At 38.1% G+C, this 25912-nt stretch overlaps 2 protein-coding genes across 5 annotated transcripts; one reads left to right on the top strand and one right to left on the bottom strand.

Moving 5' to 3' along the window:
• Window positions 1-325: 325 nt before the first annotated feature.
• On the bottom strand, window positions 326-9350 carry LOC113494463 (gastrulation defective protein 1 homolog). Of its 4 annotated transcripts, none has more exons than XM_026872808.1 (6): window positions 8943-9350; window positions 8053-8174; window positions 3070-3576; window positions 2781-2892; window positions 2358-2553; window positions 326-2045 (listed from the first exon to the last, which is right to left on the bottom strand). In XM_026872808.1, exons 2-6 carry the CDS (start codon window positions 8146-8148, stop codon window positions 917-919), a joined length of 2040 nt encoding a protein of 679 aa, XP_026728609.1. In that variant the 5' UTR covers window positions 8149-8174; window positions 8943-9350; the 3' UTR covers window positions 326-916. The 4 variants fall into 4 exon arrangements, with proteins under 4 accessions (XP_026728609.1, XP_026728608.1, XP_026728607.1 ...); XM_026872807.1 differs by having other exon boundaries at window positions 8053-8217; XM_026872806.1 differs by having other exon boundaries at window positions 8053-9350.
• On the top strand, window positions 4237-23383 carry LOC113494464 (digestive cysteine proteinase 2). The gene is made up of 16 exons (XM_026872811.1): window positions 4237-4378; window positions 4627-4708; window positions 5195-5282; window positions 11690-11795; window positions 12085-12208; window positions 12535-12676; window positions 13353-13468; window positions 13922-14036; window positions 14648-14728; window positions 18646-18767; window positions 19529-19630; window positions 20227-20353; window positions 20811-20916; window positions 21137-21226; window positions 21510-21607; window positions 21967-23383. The coding sequence occupies exons 2-16, from the start codon at window positions 4651-4653 to the stop codon at window positions 22151-22153; spliced, it is 1662 nt and encodes a 553-aa protein (XP_026728612.1). The 5' UTR covers window positions 4237-4378; window positions 4627-4650; the 3' UTR covers window positions 22154-23383.
• The last annotated feature ends 2529 nt before the right edge of the window (window positions 23384-25912 follow it).

Below are 25912 nucleotides of genomic sequence, written 5' to 3' on the forward strand. Positions count from 1 at the left end.
GTTACCTTCAGGTTTTAGTGTTTCCTTTTATACATACTTTTTTTACAACTTTAGGGCTGACTGGTCTGTTGGCCTAGTGTGGAGTGACCCTATTGCTACTCCAAATTTGGACATCGTCTTTTCGATTCCCACCCAAGGTAAATGTTTGTCAAATCATTATTATCACAATCATCTGGCCATATTCGTCCACACGTAAATATGTCGTTGGTGAAATATTGTGCGCATTTACGAGCCAATAGAACGGTTTTGTCTGTATAGGTATGTGCTGGTGTTAGCCTAAGCCTAGGTACATGAAATGTCCCAATAAATAAAAAGCAATGACACATACACTTATTTTTCATTTATTTACAAAAATCTATGATAGATATTTAAATATTATTTCTTATTTTATCGATTTTCTACCGGTTTTGTCAGAGAATTAGAAAACCTTTAGTAAAGTACTTTATTGTACTTTCAACTTGTTTCTTGGCACCACTCATTTTATCTACATATTTGAATAATTACTGTCTTTTGAATAGTACCATTTGAATCGTCAGTTTGAACAGACAGTGTAGCTGTTGTCATTGAGGGAAAATAATACCGCGCTCACCGAAAATTTCAGAAAATTGCTCTTTATGTCAAGATGACACCAGTTTCGCTTCATACGATATTGTTTGTCTCAATTAGCAATTTGGAGGGATTATATTAAAAAACAGTTCGGATTTTTAAACACGGAGTTGAATACGGTGGGTAGTTCACGTTAATCGTGAAAAAGCTATATGGTTCGCCTGGTTATAGGGTACCATTCAGAATTTAAACTTGTGATCTTAAGGTTCAATTTGCATTGACATTTGTATTAAAACATCATTAACATAGTTGCAGTTCTGGTATCACTGGCTGGGGAATAAAGAGTGGTAAGTATAGTTTCTGTACTTCTCTATGATGTCTTTGGCTTCTTAGGATCAGAAGGCCCTTCTTCCTCTGCCCCATTCTGGAAAATAGGCTGCGGCTGTGTCTTCTTGTACGCAGGAGCGACCCAGAACGGATTCTCTTCTGCTTCCTTTGCATACTTCAGGATAGCCTCCCTTGGATCCTGTTCATCATCTACTCTCTTACTTAAACCAAGGTTCCTAATAACGAAGGAGCTTAGTGTGCTTCCAGAAGCTGCTACCCTTCCACCCTGTCCAGATGTAATCGGAAGGTCAGGTCTATGAGACTTGACTGGATCCAGTCTATCTTTCTCCATCTTCTTCTTGCTCGTTCTTAACTTCTCTTGCCTGAATAGTGGTAAAGCGTGAGGAGTTATGATCTGCTGTGCGCTGACCACTTCTACTGAGTGCTTCTTCCTGTGAGTTTTGACTATACACAGCTTCGCGCCTCTCAGACTCTTTTTCTGGTCGAAATAGCACTTGACGACCCCATTTCCGCATCCAACGAAGATTTGGTTTAACTTCGCGTGCCAAATGCCCTTTATAACATGAGATTTGGTCACATCTATATGGCTAACTTGTTCGAATGTTTTTGTGTTATAGAATATCAACCTACCGGTGTCTTGGCCTCTTTGTAACGACTCGCCAGTGAATACTAAAGTGTCGTCTGGACTGAACGCGCAGTCAGTTTGTTCATACCTCGAAAATAGGTTTCCAAAGACATTTAGAGGTTTCTTGAAGTTTCGTAAGTCCCATAATTTGAGGGTGTCATCGTTTCCTCTACTTGCTAGGTAGGACCCGAGGTAAGAGTACGATATGCTGGAGATTTCCGACTGTCTCTGATGTCCATCTCTCAAGCAAGCTGTAGTGTTGACGAAGTTTTTCCTGTGGTCCCACATTTGTATGGAGCCGTCGTAACACCCGCAGGCGACAGTGTTGCCATCCCTAGAGAAGGTGCAGGCTGTGGGGTTGGTCTTGAGGCCTCCTTGCTGGCGCGGCTTGATGACGGCCTTGTGTTGTTTAGGGTTCTCCGTGAGCCAGAGGCGGAGGGTTCCATCTTGGGAGCAAGTCATGAACTCGTCTCTGATGTGAGGATGCCAGCAGCCACTGTTCAGAGCTGCTGTGTGACCTTTTGTTCTAAACAAGGAAAAAGGATTCAGTGACTGAGAATATGGATTTTACTGTGGGAACCATTTTGTTCTTTACCATTTCCCTCCTCCATTCTTGGTAGAAAGAATATTTAAATATCATACTTTTTGTATATAAATATAGTAAGTCATTGTAGCTTACCAGTAAAGCTGGCTAACTGATAGAGCAACATTGAATAGAAATTTTTAATTTAATAGTTATGAATGGGTATTATTTATAAACAAAAAAAAACTATCATGATTAAGTCTAAAAATGACTTTTCTTTTGATCCTTGCAAATAATTTACATACTTATACTTACTTTGCCATGTCATTGATGTATTGGTCTCCTTTCACACACTCGAGTACTTCAAACCCATCTCTGTCGAGCACCTTAGCTTGGGCGGCTCCGCTGACCACCAGGATAGAGTCTCCTGTGGTGGAGTACTGGAGGGCCTTGATAGGGTGGTTCTCACACGGCTGGAGAGTACGGAAGGATCGCATTGACGAGTCCATACCTGGATGAAGAGAGAAAAGTTACTCCTTATATTGTTTTATTTACCTACCTGTATTCTCAATGTCTCTTCTACATGTGTTTGTATCTTAATTTATACAGATTATTCTAGAATGATAATGATGACAATCATTGCATTGATAAACAAATAAAATACTACTATACAATAATGTCTTTTCTCTTGTCTAACAAATTTAGCCCTACCAATGTTATAATTGTGCATTTAGATACCTGCAAAGTCCCAGAAGGATACATCATAATCAATGGATCCTGTTGCAAGCCGAGCACCGGATGGGTCAACTGCCAGAGCCACTACAGCTTTAGTGCCATGGAGCATTTCCACCTGAAAAAAGTACCATTTTATATTTAGCCTTTGTATATTATGGAAGATGTTATATTGCACTAATTAAATCAAATAATGTTCATAAGGATACTACAAAATAATCTTAGATTTTGGTCAGTGGGTCTTCTTAGGGGCGGAGGATTTTAATCTACCTAGATATCTTGAAAGCAATTTTACCTCATGACTATTTGGTATTCTCTTTTCTAATGGAAGCTCCTCATCATCAGATCCACTCAAGTCATCATAACTATCATCACCATCCTTATTGTCCCCCTTTTTAGTTTTACTGTCTTTTCCACTTATTTTATTTAAGATTTCTGGAGGGATTGGAGGTCCAATTTCATCCTCATCATCTTGTGACAGCCCAGGAGGCAATGGTGGGCCTATAAGGTCGTCATCACTTTCAGCTTCTTTATTCTCTGCTTCTTTCAAGGAGGCCGCTTCAGCCTCTAACCTTTTTTTATTGGCTTCCTGCGCATTTATCTTTGCCTGTTCGACTAATTGGTCAAGGTCAAAGTTTTTCGCCTTTTTACCGAAATTCTTGATACCCATGACTTGTTGGACGTGCTGGTTCTCCAAATCTTCGGCTATTTCTTCAATTTCCTTGTGTTCTTGGATAGGAGTTCGTCCAAAAGTCCCAAAGCCGGATGACGAGGCTTCACTGCTATTACTGCCGTCGCCTGCCTTTTTGACATTTAAACTGATTTTACCGAATGATATAGGTTTCTTATTCATTTTTGAAGACATGATGCTTAACTTAGTGACGATTTATTTGTATTTAAATGACAAATAAGGTATTTTACATTACTCAATTAATTAGCACGAATATAAGTAAATCGCGAAAATTGTACACTTTGTATTATTTACAAAACATTTCGCGAAGTTTTAAGAAGTGTTTGTTACTGATCTCAATTGAAAAAGAAGTTATTTTTATTTAGTATCTCGATTGTAAAACTATTTGTTTTGCAAAGATATCAACTTCAACAGCTTCAACTTCACGTTTGGCAAATAATATCAAATATCAAATCAGCGACGGTACAGTCCCGTATTGTTCCCATTAATTGCATTAAATACATTGCATCTTTTTCTAACTCAACCAGGAAATGGAGACAGAGATTTCGATACTAAAACGTTTTGTTTTACCTCAATCCAAAAATGAAAGTTGCTTACATCTTACTAAATTATATCTTGAACAATATAAGAAATTTAACTTCTTATTTCAAGAACTATTGAATAAAAACGTTACTTGTAATCAAAAGTTTTTTAATGGAAACAAACTTTACCTAAATGTTGATGCAACGTTTTATTGACATCAATTCAATAACAACAAGCAACAACAGTTTACAGAATACAGTGTCGATCTCCGTATCATAAAGTTTTTGATTTGTCAAACAAAAAGCATTCTGATTTTGCCGATGCCGATGTGTATAGCCGATGAATAGTCAATTTAAATTACAAATAAAGTGACAGAAACATAAAATAAAAAGTGAGTATAATCCGATAACTTTCAACATCCAAACAAACCATTATAAAGCAGTAAAAAAATATAAACATTTTTTTATCTAGACTTTTACAGAATAACTGAAATATTTACCCATTTATAAGTTTTAAATATTTGTAATATTTGTTGACTTATCAAGTGAACGGTTTAGATTCTTTTAATTTCGACGTATTTTAGTTCGCGACGTAATGAGAGGTCTTTAAAATTGTCTGTCATTATTTCATTCTGCGCAGGGCTGCCGTCCTAAGTGGTCAACGATGCTGTTGCCGATATTTTGTGCGCTCATATGCGCGGCGGTTGGGCATATCGATAAGGGTAAGCAAATCATATATTTATTTATGAATATTCTCGAATGTTGATAACGTAATTAATTAACGTATGTTGTTATTTTAAGTTTATCGGCAAAATGTTTGTCCCTGTTCTAAATGGAGTCATGTTTAAGTTCAATGTACCTACCTACTGTTGCAAAAGTGGAAACAACTTTTTTTGCTATTAATTTTTTGATATAGAATTAGAGATATTTTATTATTTGATATTACTTCCTTTTATTCAAGATTAAATATTTTAATTATTTCTGCAGAAAGCTGTTTTAATGCTTTAGTTAATCATAAATATCCAGACATCAATCACTATTTTTAAACTTCTTCTGTAATAAACAATAAGGTAAATAGTTTTCTCAATCAGTTTATAAACTCAATTAATTAGATGTTTTTTTGAGGGTAGATATTTTTTAAGATCAAATTACTAAAGTATTCTGCCCAATTCTTTAATTTTTTAATAATTGAACTATTTGTGTTGTAGATTCTCCTCCACAATGGAACCCTGTGTACACAGTTAAGGGTCTTCTGTACATTCCTTATGCAGAATTACGGGAGCCATTTTATACTTGGTGAGTTCATTTAATTTTCACACAACACTATTTAGTCTCAAACTAAGCATAGCTTGTATTCCGAATACTAGACCACTGATGAACATATTTAAATATTTTCGACAATATTGAAAAAATACATGCAGACACAACTAATAGTTGTGTTCATAACACAGGGATTTGCCCTGCTGGGTGGGGATCCAACCTAGAACCTCTTTTAAAGCAGTCAGATCCACTAATCACTGGACCAACAGTTAATTTGTTAGCTTTATATACCTTCCAATGCATAAATAAAATAAGTATGTTGTAATTAAAAATAATATTTTTTCTAATTTAATAGGTTTTCTTTATCAGTGAATCATATTTTCCTTGATATGTGCGCAGGTGTTAGCAAGTTCAACATACATTGTTGTGATACCTACTTGTGGTTTTTATGTGGTGGAACTAATAGGGGAATGTTTAAGATCGCCACTTTTAACACGTTAGTAAATATAGTTCATGCTGCTTTAACACTGAGACTGTTTAGTGTTGTATATATATAGTGCTGTATTTAGTTGTATGTCACGAACATGTATATCAAATGCACAAAGGACACCCAGACCTAAAACGAATAGAATCGAGAATATACGATAGAACAGTCCCCAGGGGTTTGAACCTGCAGCACGTCGCACTCATTATGAATTTTATTGCCATATGGATCGTTGAAGAAGAAGTCGCTGCGCAAACGTACCTAGACACTTCAAGTTGCTGTTTCATGTAGCTTTTATCAGGGAATAGATTATTTCTTATTGGTTTTATGGAGATCAAATATTTGCCTTTACCTTGTATCTGATACAAAAATATCTGATCTGGTAACAGATCTCCAGTTTGCACCTAGCAAAAAATTGTTTGTAATCTAATATTGATATCCTAAAACTGCTACACAATGCCGTCTAGTTCCAAAATAAGGAAAGCATTTTTCTAAATACATACGTACTTTATATAAATTACATTCAGACACGGAACAAATTCTTGTAGCCATCATACAAAATTTTGCGCTGAGTAGAACACAACCCACGACCTCCGGTATAGCAGTCAGCGCCGCTAACTACTAGACCAACAGGCCAGTCACATATGGATACCTACATATAGTGTATTGTTACGTCATAAAGTTGTCCCGTTGACGTTTGCTGTGTACTACCTGGCCTGATTACTTGATTACCTGCGTATTGAAGCCACACAAGTGATTCCTTTGCACGCGACCTATTGTATGGTAATGGTCATTCAGTATCGGTAGAGATTATACTTAAATTGATGATCATATTTGTTAAAATGTTTAACACGTATTTGATTTCAGAAACTTTTGATAGTACATTAAAGTTTTGCGCAAATTATACAAAATTGACATGAATTTGTCTTAAATTTTATCTGAAACCTTTTTTTTTACCCTTAAAAATAACGGCTTCCGCTGGAAGGATTTTAATTCTTGCATCGCGGGGGGTTACACAAACACCAAATGCACAAAGACAACCATAAATCTCATATTTAATTACCTATTTCTTATACCTAATTAGCTCGGGCCCTACTCCTTTAGATAGGGGTGTAAAAACTTCTGACAAACCTAACTTGATCAGAACTCAGAAGTTTTTTACACCTACATACATAGAAACTGTCAATAACGTAAATAGTTATAACTAAATATAGTGTATTACGTAAATAAACAAATATGGTTATGAGATAAACTATTTACATGAACAGATGTATTTAACTGTTATTGAATCACCTGTATCATAAAAGCAATAATGTTTCTGTTAGGTATTTACTTATAATTCTTTGATCATAGTGTTAAATAAAGTACCATTAAATGTCGTATTGTATACATGATTATAACTTGTAGCTTGCGGCGGTTTTACTCGCGTTATTTCTGTTCTCAAAAATATGGGGACAAAATATAATAACCAAACAACAAACCTTTTTTTGGAAAGATCTCGTAAAAGAATAACTTTCATTGTTTAATCTAATATTTGCTAGATTTCTGAATATATTAGCTACCCTTCAGCGATGATACTCGCCTATAAGCTTGTGTTAATCCAGTCGTCCGATTTCATTGATATTGATCTAGTTGTTTAAGACTGGGTAATTCACGAACAGTCACAAACTTTCACCTTTATAGCATAATTTTAACAGTATAATATTATGACAACAAACATTAGTCATCTACAGGATGTAGGTATGTAAACTTAGGTGATAAGAACAATGCAACAGTGTCTTGTTGACAATTTCCTCGCACAGTTTATAAACATTACCGCGTTACACCTACATGCTGTGAACTGTTGTGAATACGACGGGGGCACTGACACTGTTTGGTAGACATATTTTTGTGATTATTATATCAAACACTGTTACTAGAGCAACACTTGGTTTAGAACGTCTAGTTAACATAAGTACAAAGTATAGACCTAAAAAACCTTGGTTTCTAAAGTCTATGCTATTGCACTAGTTTTTGCTATACTGATTATGTTATAAAACTAGCTTATAAATGCCCCAATACTGGAGTCATTTTCACAAATAGAGCATGGATCATGATCATATTCAATTGATTCAGCTTATCCAAGTCCACCACTTCACATGGACTTGGGGTTTATGGGGTTAATGATCATAAAGAAAATTTCATGTAAATTCTTAAATAACCTACATTTCATTTAGATCAACTTTTCTTTAATATGGACACAACTGTATTACGGTTAATTTTATTGGATGCAACGATAATCTTCGATTGGAAGAAAGCTTAAAATTTCCAGTAAGCACTTACAAAGTTTTCCATAATTTGAAATTTGGAAATGCGTTTTGTCCAATTCCACTGTTTGTTGTCACGTGGATATCCTGGATTCCCTTCCCGGTGACTCATAGGGTAGTTGTCTAGTAGGCTTGCTCCTTAAAGAATCGAGTTCTATTATAATCGAATTGTCATCGAGTTCTGGAACCGATAAAACCCCAAAATATATACGCTCGTTAGGACCGAAACCAGTTTCGGAAGTCAGTCTATCAAAAAAGTCTATAAAATCAAATTTCCTTTTTTTGTATGCAGAGAAATCAATAACACAAAACTACAGTTTAAGTTCTTCAAGTAAAGTGTCGGTACACGTTAAGTTGTTGCATCACCGCTAGCATCGCATGTGCATAATAGTTCTGATTCAGCGATAATTTGATATCACGCCGAAATGTATTGAGGCTGTGCTCGCGTTGCCAATTTTGATACTCAGCTGAAACACGCAAAACTATACATAACTGTTTCTTAAGATTATTGAGTTTTGTAGTCTGCGATTATTTATATAAAAATGATCTGTTAAGAATGAACTGCGATAGTAGACAATCAATGCAAAAACTCTGCGTTGATTGATTGACGAACTTGATTACAAATTGAGAAGACGGAGTTTAACGACGTTTAAAGACTTTTTACCACTCTTGTACTTAACATATTGAATGCAATAAATAATTGAGTATGGAGTACTGACTTCTATTGATATAAACCAACACTTTACACCAAGAGCATTTAGGGAGTGGTGTAGCGTCGGACAATCGGGGCGCTGCCCAATGTAACTGATCGTCAATAAGCATTTGTTATAAGTTTAATTTGAATAAATTATTTTGTACCGATTATAAAACATGATAAATAACAAAACTGAAATCCAAAAAACTCACGTGACTCAAACGGTTTGATAGTCTCCGTAGGAGAACTACTGAAAATACGACAATATAGGCAAACAAAAGTGTCCAGTGACGTCACGTCTGTCGCAAGAACAATTTACGTTATTTTCGGAGCATCAATCAAATAACAAAAGTATATTATTTTCATTAATCATCGATTAGATTCGTGTCTGACTTTAAAAGAATGTATTACATAGTTCGATGACCGCTAAAATATTTTAAAACCTAATTTGATCAAGGCGCGACTTTATAACATGAATGTTTTTACGTACACAGATTATATTACGACGCTATATCTGTCGACCCGTCGACCTGTCACCTCTAGATAAAGTTCAATATTTGTAAACAAATCCCTTGCCTTTGTTCATCTGTTTTAATTATTAGCCGTATGTTGCAAACGTTTATTGGCTTTTTTTCGCGACGAAAATTTGGTTTATATTCTGTAGATCTTTTTTTTATAGCCACCGATACTACTGTATAATAAAGATGCAGTTTTTATTTTTCTACTGATTCTTCCTCTATAATTTATGTAAGTTGAAGTCAGGGACCGGACAACCCCACTTTAGAGTTAAGCCGTTTGACAGGGTAACCCGTACACGGGGTAACTCATATCGCAGTGTTACCTTTTATCCTCGAAACCCAGCGAAATGGTTAACACCTTCATTATGGTAACCACGTGAAGGGGTTAACCCCTTCAATAACTTAACCCTTTGAAGTGGTTACCTTCACGAAAGGCTTTTATTCGTGTTACCCTGAATTACCCACTAAACTTGAGCTGCATACTTGCACCCTAGCGGCCCCTCATTGCTTCACTAAGACTACAGCTGATTTTCTTCTATCGCCGACGCGTCGCGCCGCGACTCGCGCCTCTAGGACAAACTACCTACGCGAGAAACGTCATATAGGTAACTAGCTGTTGCCCGCGACTTCGTCCGCGTGGTTAGAAGATATAAAATTAGGAATTTTTGAACGAAAGCCCTCGAAGATTAATATTTTTCCCCGTATTTGCCACATTTTCCATTAAATCTTCGCTCCTATTAGTTGCAGCGTAATTTTATATACCTAGCCTAAAACCTTCCTCGATTATTGGTCTATTGAACACAAAATGAGATCAAATTTTTTAGATGAAATTATTTATAATAATTAAAAAAAAAAATCGAATACAAGTTTTTTTTTCATTTTTTGCATTTTCTGAGAAGATTTGACGGGTGAATTTTCGATTGAAAATTAGAGTGTTTTTTTATATTAATTCAAAATAAGGTGAAAAAATAAATATTTTTAATCAAATAAATTACAGCATATTTGGGACACAAAAAAGTACGTTTTCACCAAATTTCGTTACAAAAATAATTTTTTGTAAAAGATAAAAATAAAAACCCACAATCTTGGTTTTTTAGATTTTTCACATAAATTTTGAGGTTATGTGAAAAAAATGTAAACACAAAAGTTTTAGATCTTTTTCTTTTAGAACTTTGCCATTTGTTTTTTTTGGTTTTAAAAATTATCGACCCTGGTCTTCAAGTATAGACACGAAAAATATATATCACAACGTTTGAAAAGTGCGACAAGCAAAATTAAACTGTAAGATCATATCCACAATGATTTTTATTCCATGTTTACAAGTCGCTCGGTACATGCAACAATGGCGCCGCTGGGCGGTAAGATGCCACGTGCGCTCGTGGTTATACTATTTTCAAACTAATGTCTATGATAAAGAGTGCATATTGCATTGTGTTAGGTTGGAGTGGGTTACCCTGTTACAGTGTTACAGGGTAGTAAAGGGTAACCTGTTCGGAACAGGGTTCCAGTAATCCGTTCGAAGGTGTAACATATGTCATAGGGTTTTTTCTTGAAGCGCTTAAAAAAACCCCTTCAAAAACCCTTTCAATGAGTACACCGGCCGGTCCCTGGTTGAAGTATTAGTTAGTTCCTTGAGTTGATTTATAGTTTAAACTATTCTTTTGCCTTTGTCTTTGGGCGCGCTAATGTCAAATGCGAACATCCACGAATACTGTATGTTAAAAGAGGTCACAGGAAAATTATAATATACTTTTTTTTCACAAATTATTGTTGTAATTAAACTAAACATTTTGTAAGTTAGGATTCCAAGTAGAGGATAGCAGCGTTAACCTAGATCCAGAGAGACCTACACAATACACATAACACATGTTAAACATTGTTATCCATCTGTCCGTATCGGCCTAACCTTAAAGGTCATAATGAGAAATGGAACGAATACACAAAAGACTTGTATCTCAATATCGGTAATGTTTAATAAACAAATACATATTTCGGTCGCCTACAACAAAGTTGATGACAAGTCGCTTAGTCACAACCACCTGTGCCCTAGCTGGTGACCTAACAAACTATGTTGACAAAACCTATGACATAAAACAACGTGGCACAAACATGTATGGTCACATTGAAATGTTATTTCGGTGTATGGAAATGTAAGAAGTCTCTCAAAGAAAGCAAAGATCTGATGACCCTCTTTTTTATTGTTAAGGTGGGGGAATCCTCACGGACACCTACTCCCTCGGGGGAGGATATTGATAGTGTCAGACTCTTTCTGACTAAACCTGAACCGCCGTGCTACGACGATCCGCGTTTTTGTGTCCTTGTATGGCAATGCGTTGCAATCCTTTATACACAAAGATCTGATGACCCCTAAGTTCGACCTTTTCTCTCAGGGTAGCCAGCTAGGAAATGTCGACTTATTAACCTTCTTCATTACTCTTCAGGTATGACAGCAAGGCGGGTAAATCTCGCATCGACTACTATGGCACTATGGTCAAGACTTACCAGTTCGCCGCCTCGGCCTACAAGCCTTACGGTACATCTATTAAGGTAGGTGCAGATATACATTTTAATTGGTTGTTACTGTGTAAATAATTTTTGTGATAATTTGAAAATATTCCCGGGGTTTACTTGGATTTTGATTCGATCTATGTAGCCCTACTTCTTGATAAACATCTCCAAAATGAACATTTTTGATTATTTCTTTCCTACCAATTTCGGAGTCTTTCACCGCATCTAAAAGTAAAATTCTTGCAGTTGTATGAGCCTGACATTTGAACATCAGAATGTTCTTCTTTAATATACGCTAGATAATAAACTGTTTTTAACTATACTTCAGATTGCCCCCGTGACCACGGAAGAGGTTCTGAACCAGCAGACCTGCTTGCAAGTCAACGGCTCGCAGAACTATGAAATTGAAATACAGGCGGTGCTCCCGAACATGAAGGACTTCAAGTTTATTGGTGAGGGTTTATTCAGTGCATATATGTACATCCCGTTAAAGTTATTCCCGTAAAATTTGAGTACTGTATTTAAGTTAATCCAACCATTTAAGAAAAAGGAGTTTTGGCTTGAAATAAAATAATATAGAAATGGACTAAATTCAAAAGGTGATACTTTAAAGCGATAAATCTTAAAAAAGAAATGAAATTTCACAAATATTCATAACTAATATTGCGGTCGCCTGACGAAAATTGTTTTAAAAAAGACAGAGCCTTGTCTGCTAAAAGTCCAAAAACTATATTATCCGTCACAAATATTAACCAAAACATCATCTTTTTATTTAAAGGAACCGAAACGATGCAAGACTCGGACACAGCTAAATGGCAGATGGTGACGACAATAGGTCAGAAGCTGAACAAATACACGATGTGGGTGAAGTACAGGAAGTCGCTCAAAGTCAAGGGAGAGTCCATACCTATACCAGTCAGGTAACTATAAGAAAAAAATCAATAAACATTTATTGTAAGGCACATGCTATAGTCTTCCATACTTTGTGAAGGAAACGATTCCATTTATTATAATTAAAAAGAAATACAGTACGTAGCCCTAATTAGTTATCTCCACAATTTGCATTAATTATGTAGCTACTTTAGGGCGACCACACCTGTTCTTCTATTGCATAGGGCTGGACGGTCCCTAGTAGATTCCCCATCACATCTAAGATTAAAGTTCTCATCGAGGCCTCTGCATGTTCTGTGAACTAGACGTTTTAGGAGTAGTCGTTTTGAGAAACTCACTATTTGGGAACTGGTCGTTTTGGGAAGTGGACGAAATGGGAAATAAACATTTTCTGAACTGGACGTTTTGGCAGAGTGAACGTTTTGGGAAGTTGTCGTTATGAACCTAATGGGTTGTACCTGTGCCCCTCTGTACACCTTTAAAAAGGATATTTCCATGGATGAAAAAATATACAAAGAAATCCTTGGATTTCCAGTATAAAAAAAATAACTTTTTACTTAATAGTTAAGTACAAAAGAAATAGATAATAGGATAATTGAACTCACATCTATAATAATTTCTCTTTTGTTAATTATATCAATTTTACCTCATATATAACAATTGTCTGCCCGTACAGTTGATTGTATACCTATATTTGTGGTTCAGATACGAGATGAAAGGCTACAACTCGCTCCTGGGCTCGCACTACGACCACTACTACATCGAGTACACGGACTATGACGTCGAGGAGATTGACCCCGAGGTGTTCACCATCGACGCGTGTGAGTAACACTCTACAGTACGTTATACAGGGTGCTGACTACCTGTATACAACTATTATGTTGGTGTATATAAGAGAACAGTGTGTTATTGAGTTTGCTCCCACACTGTTCTTGGAAATAACTTTCTTTAAGACTACAGTCAGTTGGGTGTCAATTTGATAAAAAAGTTACAAATTAGACCGTCAGATAGATTTCCAAAAAATATCGGATTCGTAGTTAGTTCAAATCTTGAGTGACGTCACTTACCAGTATTTTTTGAGACAAGTGACGTTACTAACCCCCCTCCTACATAGTTTTACCGTTCTTGACGCGCTTCATCTTCGTATTGTTTACTTATTTAAGAAATACAAATAACTTTCTTTTTTTCAACTTCTGTTGCGGCAATAACACTTACGCGGGCAGAACCGCACGTAAAAACTATGTTATAAATGTATTTCATCTATGTCTGTGCAGCCATGCAGTGCTCATCGTTCCCGGGCCCCGGTAACCGCCACTACGCCACCTTCAACCCTATGATGGAGTTCATGCATCCCGCCAACGAGGAACATGTACACCATGAGTTTGCCAGGTAAATATCATATCAGCAGCTTTATCAATTCAGCATTGAAACCCAGGGCCGGATCCAGGGGCCCAGGGGCCCCTAGGCCAAAAAAATATCGAGCTTTTTTTAAGATGCCTACTTTGGCCACAGTTATTAAGAAGTGGGCTTCTACCGTGGTTTCATTTCTTTTTTATTTCATCGGGAGTGCTGGGCTCCTAGTCATAGTGGTGGGTCCCTGGTCATAGTGGGCACCTAGGCACTGACCTAAAGTGCCTTATGGATAATACGGCACTGTTGAAACTCACTGCTGGACATGATCTGTCTCAAGTGAGCTAATAAGGTCTTAAGGTTATATTATTGCAGTTGTGGAAGTGTGATAGCGCACTATATGGAGTAGAACGGTGCCTCCTTTTATTAACTGCAAAATAAGATTACTTGAAAAGGTTAGGGCATTGTTTCTGGTCTGCATTTACTAGTGAGAGGAATAGAAAATAAAGTGTTTGCCCCAAACATTTTTTTTTAGGGGAATTAAGTTGTTATGTCTCTATTTTTTTTTCAATGTTTAAGTCTCTATCTTTCTCCAAAGTTTGGTTAAAACTTAGTTTTTTATTTAAATGTTATAATGGTTTTTTGTTAAGGTTTAAGAAGAAGCACGGCAAAGAATATGTTACCGACGTCGAGCACGAGAAGAGACTGAACATCTTTAGACAGAACTTAAGGTATGTACTGATTTGTATATTTACCGCCAACTATCCCTACAACTAAAATGTTTGCGCGGTTAGCCGAGTGGTTGAGGTAACCATGTCAAAACCATTGTGCGCGACGTGATGTAAGTTCGATCCCCGCGTAAGCCAATCCTTGTGTGTTCCACGAATACATGTCCTGAGTCATGTAAATGGAATGTTTGTGGAGAAAAAATTACCCTCGTGACACAAGGATTAAGTTCCTTACTGTGAGAGCAGTTTTTTATTGAAATGAAACTACTTTTAGGGATTTTTTCGCGGTTTAATTTTAGATTTTAATTCCCGACGTTTCGAAACCTTTGCAGGTATCATGGTCACGGGCAGACTGAGATGGCGTTCGTCTTGACAGAAGATGTTGTTCGTTCTACCTTCATATTTTAATTAATTATTTGTGGTCCGACCTACGCAGTATGAGCTCACTGTGTCTTGATGTCTTGCAGCTCTTGGGTTTGGCCTTGAGTTTATTTATTATTGGATCCCAAGTAGGTCATATCTTCCAGCCATCTTCTCTATTGAAATTAGGGTGTTTTTTAATCTCAATAGCCTCGCGAAACATCCTAGGTAGGAATTTGGATTCTTTAGCGAGGATCTGTGGTTGGTCAAATCTAATATAATGGTTGGAACCTTCAGCATGTTCGGCGACTGCAGACTTCGTTGAGCGGCGGTGTTTGACGTCAGCTATGTGTTCTTTAACGCGGGTCCCTATGCTTCGTTTGGTTTGACCGATGTAAGAGAGGCCGCAGTCACAATCTAGTTTGTATACTCCTGCATCTTGTAGAGGTATGTGACACTTGACGGATGGTAAGGACTGGCTAAACATCTTGGGCGGCTTGAAGTATGTTTTAATTGAAGCTCGCTTCAGGATGTAACCAATCTTGTCAGTGACTCCTCTGACATATGGTAGTACAGCAGGCAAACGATCAACAGTGGCTGGCTTCAGTCGGTTTCTGTGACGGGGCCGTGGAACTTGGAGCTTGTTGTCTCGCAGTACTTGCTTGACGTGTTGAAGCTCAGCGGCAAGGTGTCTGTCATCACAGAGTCCGTGTGCTCTCTGAAACAAAGATTTTCCCACGGTAGCTAACTGTTTAGGGTGGTGGTAAGATTCACCGTTTAAGTACCTATCTGTATGGGTCTTTTTTCGATACACGGTGTGACTTATGGTCTGATCAGGATTTCTTTTAACTAATATGTCTAAGAAGGCAAGAGATTTATTATCCTCCAACTCCATAGTGAAATGAATTTTGTTATTGATGGAGTTGAGATGTTTTAAAAATGCATTTACTTGACTAGATGGTAAAACTGTGAAAGTATCATCTACGTACCGTTTATAGAACCTGGGAGTGAAAGGAACTGTTTTTAAGGCTGTCTCCTCGAAGTCTTCCATAAATATATCGGCGACTACAGGGGATACAGGCGAGCCCATCGCTACACCATCTATTTGTACATAGAATTTATTGTTCCACAGTAGCTAGCCAGATGTGAGGCAGTGCTCGAGAAGTTCTGCATATTCTAGAGGTAGGTTGTTCTCTGCTAGCTTCTTGGAAACAATTTCAATACAATCCTTAACTGGTAGGCATGTAAACAAGGATTGTACGTCGAAACTAACCATTACTTCATTGTCATGAAGATGTAGATGTTTAATCTCATTGACAAAGTGGTATGAATCCTTCACAAACGCTGTAGTGTTGCCTCTGAGTGGTGAGAGTGTTTTCGCGACGTGTTGAGCCAATCTGTAGGTTGGTGTGTCGATTTGGCTTACAATAGGACGTAGCGGGGCGTTTGGTTTATGTATCTTTGGCAACCCATACAGTTTAGGTGGTTTTGCGCATGTAGGTATTAAGTAGGTAACATCTAGACTTAATGCTTCGGAGTGTTTCTTAACCAAGGCGGTGGTAGTTGTCAACACCTTTTTGGTAGGATCAGTTTTCACTGGTTTATATGTACTTGCGTCCGACAATAGATCTTCTATTTTAGCATTGTAGTCCGATGTATCCATGACGACCGTAGCGTTTCCCTTATCTGCACGGAGTATAGTTACATCTTGTCTGTTTTTGAGGTTCTTTAAAGCGAGATGTTCGGCTTTAGGGAGGTTTGGTTTGGGCACTACACTTCGACGTAAAACAGATGATATATCTTGGCGTATCGCCTCCAAATCTTCCTTCCTCACGTTATTGTTGAACAGGCAAGTCTCAACATTGCAAATAATGTCCTCGTACGGTATTATACGCGGTGTTACAGCGAAATTTAAACCTTTTTGTAGTACGACACACCAACCTACAGATTGGCTCAGCACGTCGCGAAAACACTCTCACCACTCAGAGGCAACACTACAGCGTTTGTGAAGGATTCATACCACTTTGTCAATGAGATTAAACATCTACATCTTCATGACAATGAAGTAATGGTTAGTTTCGACGTACAATCCTTGTTTACATGCCTACCAGTTAAGGATTGTATTGAAATTGTTTCCAAGAAGCTAGCAGAGAACAACCTACCTCTAGAATATGCAGAACTTCTCGAGCACTGCCTCACATCTGGCTAGCTACTGTGGAACAATAAATTCTATGTACAAATAGATGGTGTAGCGATGGGCTCGCCTGTATCCCCTGTAGTCGCCGATATATTTATGGAAGACTTCGAGGAGACAGCCTTAAAAACAGTTCCTTTCACTCCCAGGTTCTATAAACGGTACGTAGATGATACTTTCACAGTTTTACCATCTAGTCAAGTAAATGCATTTTTAAAACATCTCAACTCCATCAATAACAAAATTCATTTCACTATGGAGTTGGAGGATAATAAATCTCTTGCCTTCTTAGACATATTAGTTAAAAGAAATCCTGATCAGACCATAAGTCACACCGTGTATCGAAAAAAGACCCATACAGATAGGTACTTAAACGGTGAATCTTACCACCACCCTAAACAGTTAGCTACCGTGGGAAAATCTTTGTTTCAGAGAGCACACGGACTCTGTGATGACAGACACCTTGCCGCTGAGCTTCAACACGTCAAGCAAGTACTGCGAGACAACAAGCTCCAAGTTCCACGGCCCCGTCACAGAAACCGACTGAAGCCAGCCACTGTTGATCGTTTGCCTGCTGTACTACCATATGTCAGAGGAGTCACTGACAAGATTGGTTACATCCTGAAGCGAGCTTCAATTAAAACATACTTCAAGCCGCCCAAGATGTTTAGCCAGTCCTTACCATCCGTCAAGTGTCACATACCTCTACAAGATGCAGGAGTATACAAACTAGATTGTGACTGCGGCCTCTCTTACATCGGTCAAACCAAACGAAGCATAGGGACCCGCGTTAAAGAACACATAGCTGACGTCAAACACCGCCGCTCAACGAAGTCTGCAGTCGCCGAACATGCTGAAGGTTCCAACCATTATATTAGATTTGACCAACCACAGATCCTCGCTAAAGAATCCAAATTCCTACCTAGGATGTTTCGCGAGGCTATTGAGATTAAAAAACACCCTAATTTCAATAGAGAAGATGGCTGGAAGATATGACCTACTTGGGATCCAATAATAAATAAACTCAAGGCCAAACCCAAGAGCTGCAAGACATCAAGACACAGTGAGCTCATACTGCGTAGGTCGGACCACAAATAATTAATTAAAATATGAAGGTAGAACGAACAACATCTTCTGTCAAGACGAACGCCATCTCAGTCTGCCCGTGACCATGATACCTGCAAAGGTTTCGAAACGTCGGGAATTAAAATCTAAAATTAAACCGCTTCATTTCAATGTCTAACATTCGCGTAAACCTAAGAAACCAGTTTTTTTTAAAGAAAAAAAAAATATTTATAAGGTCAAACCTGTATGAGCACTAATGTTGTCATGTATTCTGCAGACTAACCCGTATGTGTGTCCCTAGATTCATCCACTCGCACAACCGCGCGCGGCGTGGCTTCTCCCTGGCCGTGAATCACCTCGCGGACCGCAGCGACACCGAGCTGGCCGCGCTGCGCGGGAGGCGCTACAGCGGACCTAACAGCGGTGAGCTCACTTGTACTACACCCTACACACGCTCACACGTGTCCGTCTGTTTGTCTGACTATCTGTCTGGCTAACTGTCCCTGGCATCCTAACAACCGAATAGATCGAGGTTACAGAGAAACTACCCGGCAACCGGCTGTCATGGTATGGACATGTTATGCAGAGGAATGAGAGTCATGTGGTGAGACAAATGTTGAGCATGAATGTGAACACATATATATAGATAGGGGAAGACGACGACCATGGAAACGACGTGTGAATTGTGTAAAAGACGAAATGGCTGCAGAGTGTTACTTGTGAGATGACGTCAGATAGAAAGGTATGGAAAAAGAAGACATGTTGCGCCGACCCCAAATAAAATAATTGTTATAAGAGCAGGGGACTTGTGGAATGCTGACGTAGGTCTTCGGTTATACAGATTCTGAAAGTATATCTTCATGTGGTTTTTATTCTTATATCAAGTATAGACAAGTTTATGTGATGACTTACTAACCTCCAACAAAAAAAAAATAGATTCTTATCTCATGCACTCAAAATCAAAAGTTTTTGTCTCAAATAGGCCTTTTTCTAGGTACTTTTGAAACTTTAAAATAGTGACTCTAGTTGCACGGTAAAAGTGTCATTCTTATATAGAAGAACCGGTAAGAACGTTAACTCTTTTAAAAATAAAATATTACCGTATTCTTCACTCACTCGAAATATAACACTGAACGATCTGTGTGTATGTTATTGTTATACATTATGTGTTATTGTGGCCCCAGGGCTCCCGTTCCCGTACAGCGAGTCCCTGATCCGGGCGGAGGCTGACAAGCTGCCCACAGAACACGACTGGAGGCTGTTCGGGGCTGTCACGCCCGTTAAAGGTAACACCTACATGTCTATACTGTACTTAAAAGTAAAGCTTATGAATGTAAATGTAGGGTTGTATTTACAGTACACATTTTGTATATTATTCTATCAGTATAAGTAGATAGTATTTTACTAGGTTTTGTGAATGTTAATCTAAAATAAAAGTTAAGGTTAAATAACCCGTAACTTTATCGAGAAATAAGCTAAATTTTTTTTGAAGTAAATCTTTATGCGCTGCTAGGAGGTGCAACAAAAATCCGTTACGGCAATACAGTGTCACTTTTCTGTACCATCCGGTTTTTAAATGATTTTGTTTTTTGATTTGTCATTAAATAGTTATCAATCAATCATTTTTTTTTTAAGTTTTATCCCGTCGCGTGTGACTTTCGCGGTATGGTAGTTTGGAACTTATTTAACAAGACGGCTTTAATAGATTTGTTTAATTTTAGAAGCCATTCTTGTCTTAATCGCATTATAATATATGAGTCTTGACCTTTTCTCTAACACAAGCTTTCTTAGCTTAACCGGAGATTCCAACCTGACCTGTATCAGGTCCGACTAACCTATCTCCCAGCTAGTCCTCGCTCACGTGAGCCTGCCTGTCCCACAGACCAGTCCGTGTGCGGGTCGTGCTGGTCGTTCGGTACGTCTGGCGCGGTGGAGGGCGCGCTGTTCCTCAGTAACGGCGGACAGCTGGAGAGGCTCTCGCAGCAGGCGCTCGTCGACTGCTCCTGGGGGTACGTAGCCTTACACAGACTAACTAGATACGACAGGTCTTGGGGGGGGGGGGGTGTAAACAACGTCACACTAAGCTATCAAAGCGGACAACATCACATACATTGTTCAGAAACCAAAGTGCTAAAGCACTTGTGTTATGGAATTCAGATACAACGGAGGTTTACATTAACCCGACCGGGGATCAAACCCGGAACCTTAGAGCTCCATCTTTAAACCTGTGCGTACGCCACTCGACCGCATCTTACCCCCGTGTCATCCTTAATGCTTCAAATTTAGAGTGTTAAATCATTAAAAACGATATTTATCGGCGACCGGTGACCTACACGGCTCTCAAAGCTTTAGTACATAAATGGATTTTCAATTCTGACACAAAACTTTTTGCGCCTCCCGATCGTTCACGAACACAGGACGTAACCTTTCCATCGATCTCAAACTAACAATGTTTGTGGTTGTCAGTTTCGGTAACAACGGCTGCGACGGCGGCGAGGACTTCAGAGCCTACCAGTGGATCATGAAGCACGGCCTGCCCACTGAGGAGGCCTACGGCGGGTACTTGGGACAGGTAACGATAAGTCTTCTGAACGACGTTTGCAGTCTGAAGTGACAATTTACTAACTAACTGTAATATCTCCGTACTTTGTGATTTAGGACTCCGGTTGGGTCCGAAACTAGTCAGGCACTCCCGATACATACGCATGAGTAAATGACATCATTCTAAAGACTGAAATTTTTAGAGAAAAATTATTATTACCAATATTTTAAATTAAGTGTTATTCTTGTAGGACGGCTACTGTCACATGGACAACGTGACTATCGCGACTAAGATCAAGGGCTGGGTGAACGTGACCACCAACAATGAAAACGCACTCAGGGTAAGTTTTATTTTAAATAGGCCGTTTTCCTGGCACTTTTAAAACGTTACAGTGGTGACTCTAGTTGCGTGTTTCTAAAGTGCCATTCTTATGACACTCCATAATTACTCTTAAAAATAAAATATTACAGTAACATTGTACATTATTATATAATGTTTGCAAAAACAGCGTAAATTAGCAAAACTAGTATCAAATAGTAATATCGACATTCACGTTAAAAAAAATTACAAGTCATACAATCTTTTTGTATGTCTTGTAATGCATTATATTCATCTGTTTTCAGTTGGCGATCTTCAAGCACGGCCCTATTTCCGTGGCCATCGACGCCGCGCACAAGACATTCAGCTTCTACTCGAACGGTGTCTACTACGAGCCCGAATGGTGAGTCTGGTTTATGATACGGACTGCACGGATAGTCGAGTGGTTGAGGTCATCACGCTAAATCCACTGTGCGCAACGTGTCGCGGGTTCGATCCCCGCGTAGGATAGCGTTTGTGTGATACGCATATGCTTGTTCCGAGTCTGGGTGTCTTTGTGCATGTGAATTGTATGTTTGTGAAATCTCACGCGACTCAATGATTAAATTCCTGAGTGCGTGAGTGTTTTTCTTTTTTTTTAAATATTGATAATTATCACTCACTACTACCTATAAAACAGGGGTTTAACTAGCCATGATCAGAATAATTATAGTCACGCAAAAACACACCATATGAGAGCCTGATATCATATGTTGTCTCCAGCCACAACAAGGTCGAGGAGTTGGACCACGCGGTCCTGGCCGTGGGCTACGGGATCCTCAAGGGTCAGAAGTACTGGCTCATCAAGAACTCGTGGTCCAACATGTGGGGCAACGACGGATACGTGCTCATGTCCACGAGGGACAACAACTGCGGGGTCCAAGCAGCGCCCACTTACGTCTTAATATAGATTAAATAAGATAGGCCGGAGAATAGACTGGGTCTAGAGTTGGATTAAACAGATCGGTCACCGGTGCCCGATAGGCATGTCGGTCACGGGCGACCGATGGATACTATCTAGTAGATCGGTTAGTCTTACAAAAGCTAAGGTAAATAATTTATGGCTGCATCATCTTATTTTGAAGTTCCTATGGCTACCTTATAAAGTACATATCAATTAAAAATCATTAATCATGTAGAACTTCTCTAAAGTTTAAAAATGTTGTTATGACAATATGGCCGATATCACTCTGTTAAATATTTATAATTCTTTACGAAATCTTAAAGAATCTCTCCTATCAGTGACATCAAACTTAGCAATTATCTAATAAACTCCCAGTCTAATCTCCATGATAAGTAGAATATAAGACAAAAATTAAATTAAGTTACTCAAGTTTTAGAACAGGGTTTGTTTCGGACACCGGTGGCCACCCGACACTTTAAGTAAGACATATACTAGATATAAAGCATCGCTCTACGCTTTGTAGCGCGCTTTCTTGCTTCAGCAACCAGTAAACTACAAAACTATGTTATAAATAATGGTAGGCCGACCAATTTTCATATAATATCATTCCAATAAAACAGTCTTCTACAGTGATACACGTTCACATGGTTGAAGGTCATGCGATCGTTAACTTCACGAAACTACCTAAATTCATGTACTAACCATAGTAAAACAAATAAAAAAATAAAGGGTTACAGAACGAAAACTGAAAACTTACGTTTTTAGTTATCAAAATCAGTCCAGCCGTTTCTATAGTTGTAAATTGCATCGGCATAATTGTTATCCTGTATGAAGCTACCCTGAAAATTCCAGCTTGCTAGCTTATTGGGAAGTGCCTTAAAATTGATTGAGATAATCAATCTACAAATCTTAATCGAATCCAGTGATTTCTAATAGGCAGCATTGATATTTGTTTTTCGAATCTCAAGATATTATGTAATACTTTGTGTTTTATACAAACAATACGCCCCAATATTTGAAACTAATATTCCAGACATGGTTGTCCGCGTCCTAACATTGTCGACGCTGTTTTAGTACATAAATGAAGAATTGCAAGAACTGTGTATGATTAATAATGTTGCTTTCATTTGAAAGAGGAGCAATTTGTTTGAAATGTAATAAAATACTCTTTATGCGAGATTCTAATAGCTGTGTAGCTTAGCTCTCTTGTAAAAAGTAATACATTTTTTATAATAATATCGCTGTTTTATTTTCACTGCCAACTTTTTACAGTCGTACTGCACGTTTGGTTTGCAGTTCGATTGCAGTCGTGACGCTTTTAAACTGCAATTTGCAGTTGGAATGCGGTCCGCCTGGGCCCCAATTCTGCTATTTATAATGGCCGATGAATGAATGAAATTTGGCTTAAAATGACAATTTTCGTATCTACATTTTTCTACACCATAATTGGATATTCAGTACGGGACGGTTCACTTAAGGTCAATACAATTAACTTCCAATTATAGTGTTGGCAAAATTCTTAAGAAAATAGGAATAATTTGCGATTAATTCATCGGCCATTGTAATTAGCAGAATCGGGGCCCTGTCTAGAACCTTACAGTCGGCTTCGGAAATAGGACATATCAGCATAGGATACGGCCGAATACTGTGTCTAACAGAGCGACTGTCCACCTGACTAGCAGAATATAAATAATTTCAATAAACATAATACTAAAACAGAGCGCTAAAAAAAAAATGTATTTTTAATAACTTTATTTTAAACCTCATTACTTTTTCTTCAAATTAATATTGTTTAAAGGTTTATGAAATTTTCTTGATTTTATAGGAGCAATTTTCTTTATCGGGCCCATTGATTTGCGGTGTCCTATGGAACTTATACACATGTTGCCAACTTTAATCAGGTGGCCTTTGCATGGATCTTGAATTATATTCTTTTGGTACTGGAAAATAAGAAGCTAATTTAATCTTCATGTTACATAGAAAATGTGTAAAATGTAACTGGACTGTGAATAATTATGAGGACAAACATTTTATAGACCTACAAGTCTGGGTGCCTATTCAATATTTTTATGATCATAATAACTATTTAATAATTTTCTTTTATTAATGTAAATTATCTCCAATGTCGGAGCACTCCCCATCTCGGAGGTGTGTTAAGTTTTCTTAACTAACGCATAATTTATTAATGTTATATTTTTGTTTTTGTTCCAGTAAATAATTTTTGATTTTGATTATTATTGAGATCACAGCAATCTTTGTTTACCACACAAATGAGATTAAGGGAATAAAAAATAGGGCTATGAAAAACATATTTTGTCCTCAGTGAATCAATATGCAAACAAAATTTCATGCGAATCGGTCGAGCCGTTTGGGAGGAGTTCAATTTCCTACACCGTAGAGAGAATTTTATGTTATAGGTAAAAATATGCGTAGTATCTACTTTACAGACCCATTTCTTTTCAGATGGAGAGTGAGATGAATGTCCACATTTTAGTATTCAGATGACGAGTCCGTGCTCATATTACTAATGTTGGAATAGATGTCATATAAATATTTTACCGTCCAATAATTCCAGTATGGATATTTAGGCATCGTGAATTTTGGTTTTGGTGGAGGCGCTTCTTCGGACTTCAGGTAATCTGGCACCTTGCCGGGGCCATAGGGGTCGTGCTCCTCTCCCGACTTCTGCACGAACATGGACCTCAAGTCTAGATTACCATTTTTCAGGGACCCGAGGAGACCTCTGAAACGTTTCTTTAATTTCCTCTTTTTACCTTTTGGTTTGCGCACGTTTGTGTTTAAGAATTTTTGTATTTGTCTCAACAATTCCTTGTCGCTTCTACTCGTTGTCCTCACCTCTCGGTCTTGGTCGTTCAGGTCATAATCTTCGTTCTGGTCTTTTTTCACGAGTACAACCAGCGCATCATTGAAGCCGTCCTGCCCCTTCTGACCGGATTCGATGTCATTCAGTATGTCCCTGTTTTGTTGGTCAATCGGTTTCCTGATGTGATACCTGACTAGTGGTCTATAGAGGGTGTTCAGTTTCGAGTCGTACTCATAGTTGGAGGCCTGGTACCCGTGCGGGACGATCCTCTTTACGAATATCGACTTCCCGAAGGGCTGCTCCGCCCGCCCGTTGGTTTGTTCTCTTCTCTCGAAAAGATCATTTTTGAGGCTTCCAGAATCTTCGCTCTTATGAACTCCTAACAGATGTTTCAGTTTCGGTATCAATTCATCTTGTTCTTTAGAATCTAATTGATACAAACGCAGTGATTGAGTGTATGGTTGAAAAATTGTTATTATCAAAATACATATTGGTATTTTCAATCGTTTGTACATGGTACCAGCCAAGTGTCGATATGTGGGTGGCCTGTAATCAACGTGCTGCCATGCATGATATTAATGTTACAAAAGTCATCAAAACCTACCTGTCGGATTAGTTATCTAATATATTGCTAGATCGTAACCGTCTGTGGTTGACACGTGGTTGCAAGCATATGTACATATGCTTTGATGAAATATTATTAGATTATAATTTCCGATTTTCAGGCAAGACCGAATATTTTACTATTTTAAATAAAACTATTGAGGTAACGTTCATCTGATCATAACTGATCTGGAAGAGAGATGACGCTCTACGCCGTGTATAGCGCTGTCACGTTTCTACAACCATAATATTATTACATATGCCGTGATGGTATAGCCTCAGATCTCATTACGATCCATGATCGAAAGTAGTCCGTATCGTGGTCCAAATATGTGTAG

The sequence above is a fragment of the Trichoplusia ni genome, chromosome 5 (assembly GCF_003590095.1).
Source record: "Trichoplusia ni isolate ovarian cell line Hi5 chromosome 5, tn1, whole genome shotgun sequence".
Lineage (NCBI taxonomy): Eukaryota > Metazoa > Arthropoda > Insecta > Lepidoptera > Noctuidae > Trichoplusia > Trichoplusia ni.